Here is a 7,500-nt window from a genome sequence, read left to right as displayed (position 1 = left end):
CAGTGAGCGAATGAAGGTAAAGAGCAATTTCCAAGGAGTCAACTAAACGCTGCTCAAAGCGTGACTCGAACCCTTGACCTTCCGGTCCGAAGGCAAGTGTCATTCCACTAGACCAAATAGCCACACAAATACACACACACACACACACACACACACACACACACAAAAGACTAAACATGATGGACATGCCTTCCTGCCTTGAACATGCTCTTCATTTTATGTATTTTGACTTTTTATTATATATAACACAATATAATATTTCTATACGCCACTCCTACCGATTTATCTTGCGTATTATGAATATGGTCCACTTTTTAAGAGCTTGTAACATCTTTTCGTGTTGTTTCATACACGAATTAAAATAAAATATAATACAATCTAACAAATTTGATTGTTAGTAAGAATTAGAAAAAGGCAACAATCTTCCTGCAATCTTTGCTGTCCTCTGCCCTGTCTGGAAATGAACAGCCATATTCAATATCCTTTAACTCCACATATTCAACACCCTTGTGTAATCGGTTCTACTCTACAGATCCGATATCAAGAGGGCAGCAAAACCAATCATGACAAAGGTCACGACTTCCTCCAAAAAAAAAAAATGAAAAGACAAAAAAAAATACTGGTGGATACAAGTGGAAGAGATTTGTCTCATGAAACATCTCGATCCAATCAGGATCGAGGGAGTGGAAATAGCTCGAACACACCTCGAGACAAGACAGACGTTGAAACGTGATACAAGAGCATCAACATCACCCACCATTGCCATACTGGAAGCCAGAAGGATGCCAAAGATTTAACCTTCCAAAACAGGTATGGAAACGTTCAACTCTTTATGAGCTCAAACCAGTAAACTTTAACAAGGATGCAGAAAAAAAACATCAAAGGGCACCAAAGAGGATGGCAGAAAATCTTCGGGAGCTTATGCTCCAAGAAAAGAAATTGAAGTAGCTCAAAACATTTGCAACAGTTGTATCACTTTAAATCATCTCGCTCGTCAGCACGTGTAGCATGAGTTTTATTACTTCTACTGGACTTACCTGAATTTGTGGTTCCATCAGTTCCACTGTTACTACCAGAATCGGTAGTCGGGCTGTCAGTTCCACTGTTACTACCAGAATCGGTAGTCGGGCTGTCGGGGCTTGCAGTAGTTCCGTCAGTTCCACTGGAACTACCAGAATCTGTGGTGTGGCTCTCAGTTCCACGTTCACCACCTTAAATCATAAGGAAGAATATTTATGTAGTTATGATGATAATGATGCTGATTCTGATGATGATGACGACGACGACGACGATGATGATGATGATGATGATGATGATGATGATGATAATAATAATAAGAAGAAGAAAAAATATTAACAAAAGCTAAATCAAAAACAATAACAATAATAATAATAATAATAATAATAATAATAATAATAATAATAATAATAATAATAATAATAATAATAATAATAATAATAATAACAATAATAATGATGATGATGATGATGATGATGATAATAATAATAATAATAATATAATAATAATAATAATAATAATAATAATAATAATAATAATAATGATAATAATAATAATAATAAAATTCGAAAATAGATAAATAAATCTTTAAGTACTTTACTTTAGGTCTTATAGAAACAGCCACGGAATTAATATTGGGTTAACAGATGGGTCCGTAAACATATCGATTCTACAGGGAATCAATTCCAATCACTTTACTTGTTAAGCAGTTCCTCCACTACTGAGTCATCAATACCTCTAAGGCACTGCAAACCAAAAGAATATTTTGTATGCGTTTTCTCCCTTCCTCATTTCCCGTTAACAGCTGGAAGTATGAAAAATTGGGGGATTGGCGAGACTAGCTTGTGTACATGTGGATGCCCAGAGCAGACGATGGAGCACATCCATAGTAAATGCCAGGACGGGCCCAACTGCATTAATCATGATCTAAGAGTTTGCTCCCCAGATGCTGTGGAGTCGGTTCTGTGTGGGAGCAACAAGCTGAAGATTTCCCGTTGATTCCTACTGCCAGGACACTGGCGAACAATTACGTCAAATCACAAGGGCATTGAATAACAAAAGAAAATAAATTGGGGGTTGTATTTATACAGTTGTGACATCAATGAAATAGAATTTCTTTTTCTCTTTGAATCTAAAAAAACATCCGCGCTTGAATGTTTTGACGAATTGTAAAACTCTTTGGCATATTTATTAGCAACTATGTTAAAACTAATTTGACACACTTGCCAAACGTGAGTGTCCTCCCCTTTTTAAACTGCCGGTAATGACGTTGACTGATATAACGCGAATGAAATCAGAGATTGGTCGTTCAATGGGACAGAGAAGTCTAACGTCACGCCGTATACTCTTCCTGTTCTAAACTCATTGGAAGTGTGTATGTAATCAGTCCTTCTTAGGACTAATAATGTGAGAATTTTTGTCAAGATGAGGGTCATTTAAATCGATCAATATTTGAAGGACGGGTTGTTGTTTTTTAACCAATATTTCAAATACAAATTTTTTGAGAGTACGGCAGTTAACTGTTTAACTGTTAAAGGAAGATAGTGGAGTGTCAAAAATATTACCACGGTCTGATTGGATGCTGATTTCTTCTCTCGCCAATCGAAACCTAATATTGTGCAATAAAAAATAAAATCTTATACCGTTAGCATTTTAATGGGAACAAATTAAATTGCATTCACGGGGTAATTTTCCGGAATCGGTCCGTTATAAGGAGGAAAACTGAACGGGAATCTCCAAACCTGAATGGATAATATAAATAAAAACAGAAGAACGTTACTTTGGTTTTGGACCATCAAAACTCTGCTTTGAGCAATGTAATTCCTACTGACAAGACCTCAATGTAGGCTTTTTTCATACATTAGAACTTTTGTATAAATCATCGTCCGCTTTGTGACCGCCCCAGAGTCCCAAATCACATTTATTTGTGAGTGGGGTGTAATGTTTAATTTCATGTCCAGGAGCAAATTTAGTGAAAAGAAAAGGCCAATATAACAATTCGCACACAATTAAGAGGGTTTTTTCTTTGGTAAAACATATAAGATAAGAAAACTTAGTTTTTTTTTATTAAGTAAATGACCTAAAAGCAAGCTTACAGTTTTTAAAGCAAAACTTACCCTCCCCCTTCCTCGAAAAAAAAACAAACAAACAAACAAACAAGTAACCCGTCGGATGTCGGAAAAGTTCCTTGTTTTTATTTTTCATAGAGGTAATATGTCTGGACCAAATGCAAACTGAATTTTGTAATAATCTCAATTAGGGCCGAAGTTATTTATATTTTAAGGTCAAAAAAATTTAAGCGGAGAAAATCGCTGTTTAAAACAAGAAAACATATTTATTACGATTCGATAGAGCTCAGAAAAAGATTTAATCTAATTATCAATAACATTGTAAAATCCTTTAGTGAGTATGTAGTAGGATAGATAATATTAACGATGAATTGAAAAAAAATTCATGCAGATAACCATTTTTTACCTTTATTCGCTCGGATCTCAAAACTAACTCATGCGACTTCTGACGGGTTTTGCCAAATCAGCACACAATTATTGTTTCTTTTTCAAAAGAATCACAAAACCAATCCACATTTCTTACCAGCAGGCGTCGTTCTTATGCTTGCCCAACATTCATCCACCTTTGTCCGTGTCTCCTGTGAATACAATACAATATGTGATTGACAAACATGTACTACAAATATCATCCATTGCCTCTATCTGGTGCCATGTCCGTGTGAATCATATTATATCTTAAAATGGATTTTAAATCTAAAATGTTCAAAAAGACAAGATTTACTTTAGCTTTTTGTACAGGTTAAATAATTAATATTACCTACCATAATTCACGATCAAAATTTATTTTCTTTCAATTTTTGTTCTTCCAATTCAATGATTTTCAGTATCTAGTTCATACTTCGTAATATAATTCATATACATATATATATATATAAATATATATATATATATATATATATATATATATATATACATATATATATGTTTATCTTATATCACATCTTTCCATTATTAAACCTTCATTTTACAAATTATTATTACCAAAATGATGCGAATCACTTTGATTTGAACTCTGCCGTATGCTGGAAAGTCGCGTATTTAAAAATGCATTTTTGTACAGAAATATGAATAATAAATTTTGTATTTGGAGCGCTTGGCTTGTAGTTGGTTTGTTTACAAATAACTTCTCCCCCGGTGACGTCCAATCATGGGACGCTACTCTTCCGCTAATCTCATTCCCTGTACGTGTCTTCAATACGGTGTGTTACCTGGATCCGTTCCTTTAGTATATCCTTCATGGTCTTGCGAGCTGTCACAGAAACAACCAAAAGGCACATGGCCAGTAAAAGAATTGTGGTCTTCATTGTTGTCTAGCTGTCGATTGAAAAAAAAAAAGATTAATTATGTGAAAATGTATACAAAGTGTTGTATAAAAGTGAATATTATAAAAGTTTCAAAAAGAACAAAATAATAAGTACGGACCGTTTCGGGCTCAAAGCTCTTCTACAGCAAATTCATGTTAATATTTTGTTCTTTTTAAAAGCTGTTATGACAATTTTTGTATATTACATTTTTTTAACGGACAACAGCTATTAACAGCTTTATACTTATAAATTTATACAGCGTATTCGATGGATTCGCCAGTGCTCTTTCACCATTTTATTTCATACATAGCAATTGAAGTGTTAGGTTTTGTTTCGGGCGATGTCGAGATTTTTTTCTGACCCACATGTCAACAGCAGTTAAAGTGGAAAGTTACTTTATAGCTCCAAATAGTAAACTTGGGGTTTATTTTTATTCCTTGCGTTACAAAAAATCAAAACTTCGCATTTCTTACAATGCATGTGCCCTGACTGTCATGGTCGATATCACCTCTTATTCTATTATTATTATTATTATTATTACTATTATTATTATTATTATTATTATTATTATTATTATTATTATGTTATCATTATTATCATAATAATTAATTATTATTATTATTATTATTATTATTATTATTATTATTATTATTATTATTATTATAACATCATCATCATCATCATTCTTCTTCTCTTCTTCTTCTTCTTCTTTCTTCTTCTTCTTCTTCTCTTCTTCTTTTCTTTTATTATTATTATTATTATTATTATTATTATTATTATTATTATTATTATTATTATTATTATTATTATTATTATTATTATTATTATTATTATTATTATTATTATTATTATCATTATTGTTTCAATTGTAAATTTGCTTTTCGGAGACATATTATCTCGATACAGCACCCCTTTGAGATGGTGGATCACATTTGTATTTGCATTTTGTTGTCAAAAATTTATAGAAATGACTTATAAATGACAAATACGTTTGTTGTCAACCTACATGATGGTACTATACATGTATTTGGACAGACATAGAATTCGTTTGTGGAGATTAAAAACCTTAGCCTTTTATAAAGCGCAATATCTACCGAATGACCTCAAAGCACTATACAGGACGTTCCCAAACCATTAGCAATACTGAACACATCTTACCATCTCACTACGGCACTATAGGTAAAGAAGTTGCAGAGGCACTCGCTAAGGAAGAATCCAGATTGCTAGAGGAGGTTGGTGCTTCATGGTATAAAGAAACATAAAACATCATAAGCTCCCTATTCTTGACTTGTTGGAATGAACAACATCTGAACTATAACAGAAATGACCCATTTTATCAATCGACCAGACAAGAACAGGCCTTTAGGATGCGTACTGGTCATAATAGATTAAGCCACCACCTCCATACCAGATTCAAGGTGGGAACTACAAGTCAGTGCTCGTGTGGAACAGGAAGCATGACAGGTGAACACACCCTACAGAATTGCCCAACCCTCGATGCACTTAACAGAAAATACTGGCCACCGACTGGCCCAACCAGCCTGAGGAGTAAGCTCCATGGTAGCCTGGGAGATCTCCAGAGGAAATCAGCACATCTCGTGGAGAGTAGACTTACCATCTGAGAGAACGCGAAGAAGAAAAAGAAGAAGAAGAAGAAGAAGAAGAAGAAGAAGAAGAAGAAGAAGAAGAAGAAGAAGAAGAAGAAGAAGAAGAAGAAGAGGAGGAGGAAGATACTGAACACATCTGACTAGAGGTGATGCCTATAAAGTGCTATAACATTTCTTTTTTTTTCAACAGAACTAACACTGTTTCAATCGGGTAATTTTATTGCACACAATCATAATTTGAGAATTTTAGTAAAGAGTCTTTTTCCAGGAGACAACATTACGCCGTTCAAGTGTGACTAGAATCATGAACGATAGGCCAAAAGGCGAGTGTCCTGCAAGATAACAACGCAGCACATAGTCTGAAGTAGAGATTAATAAACCGTAAGGTTTTATATAGAGCAATATCCAGTGTTGGTAATGGTTTGGGGACCTCTTGTAAATCGTGTTGAGTCCATTCAGTGGATATTGCACAAAGGAAGGAACAAAATTGATGTCACTCAGCTCTTTGTTATTGGTTTTGGACAGCCATTTTCGTGATTACTTCTCACTAAATTGTATCAATCAGACTATAAATGTTCAAGATTACACAGTGTGAGCATTTTACCTAAAGACACAGCATCAAAATAAAAGCTTAAGTCTGAAATTGAAATTCAGAGCTTACGCTGACAAAAAGTTTTATTTAATTTTACATGAAATGTTTTACTGAAAATTTATATTGCTGAATTTAAAAGAACAAAATTCTTAAACCTGAGAATTTTCTAGTTCGCCCAAATTCATTTGATATATGACATTTAAAAAAATATCACCAAAATAAAAAAGAGGTTTAAGAAGTTAGGTAATATAAGATTGGTATGCATTAAAATAAAATACTCACATGTCCTACTGACCAAAACAATCGTTCATTTTATAGTTTTGTATATTGTTTATGATTGTTTTGATGGACACTAATGTTGTATGTATTCTTTTCGTATAAATACCATCAGTAGACTTGTTTTAAGTGAATAGTAGTCATAAATCCATTTAAGGAGAGGACTCACTGATGGGTAAAATAAACATTCTGGTAAGTTGCGTATGAAACAGAGCCACACATTTTTTTAGAAAGGACGATAATGCCAGCAATTTAGCCTGCCTTGACATAGGGAGGCACGTCTTGTCAGATCAAAATCTTTTACCAGTGCCTGCCCCATATTTTGTCATTTTATTAATAGGTACGTACATACACTCACAAAGGCTGTCCCAATCATTTAAATGTCTGTTATGGACGCCAATTAAAATTATAGGTTCTGATCGCCAGATTTTGGCATTATATCGGACTGAACCAAAATTTTAACTCAATGAAATCTTGGCTTTACTCATTTTCAAACACGATATTCAGCACCTCAATAAAACACAACATAACTTCAAATCAAGTCTGACATTTACCGCGATTCACATGCAACTTTCAGCATTAAAATCATTCCAACATTATACCCTTTAGAGGCGAAGAGTAACAAGGATTTGAAT

The 7,500-nt window shown here is 33.7% G+C and overlaps 1 protein-coding gene across 2 annotated transcripts in view; it reads right to left on the bottom strand.

The window, feature by feature from the left end:
- LOC144968529 (uncharacterized) overlaps window positions 1-7,500 on the bottom strand; it is a 12,676-nt gene that overhangs the window by 4,993 nt on the left and 183 nt on the right. Inside the window, exons 2-4 of one of the 2 annotated variants that reach the window (XM_078906990.1) lie at window positions 4,295-4,396; window positions 3,610-3,664; window positions 1,038-1,211 (exon numbers count right to left, since the gene is read on the bottom strand). In XM_078906990.1, the coding sequence (XP_078763116.1) occupies window positions 1,038-1,211; window positions 3,610-3,664; window positions 4,295-4,390 (325 nt within the window). In that variant the 5' untranslated portion in view covers window positions 4,391-4,396. Of the gene's footprint in view, window positions 1-1,037; window positions 1,212-3,609; window positions 3,665-4,294; window positions 4,401-7,500 lie in introns of both variants that reach the window. The other variant, XM_078906989.1, reaches the window with a different exon arrangement.

This window comes from Berghia stephanieae, chromosome 3, assembly GCF_034508935.2.
Source record: "Berghia stephanieae isolate SIO BIC M18660-M18661 chromosome 3, UCSD_Bste_1.3, whole genome shotgun sequence".
NCBI classification, from domain to species: domain Eukaryota; kingdom Metazoa; phylum Mollusca; class Gastropoda; order Nudibranchia; family Aeolidiidae; genus Berghia; species Berghia stephanieae.
This window is presented reverse-complemented; position numbering and strand designations above follow the sequence as displayed.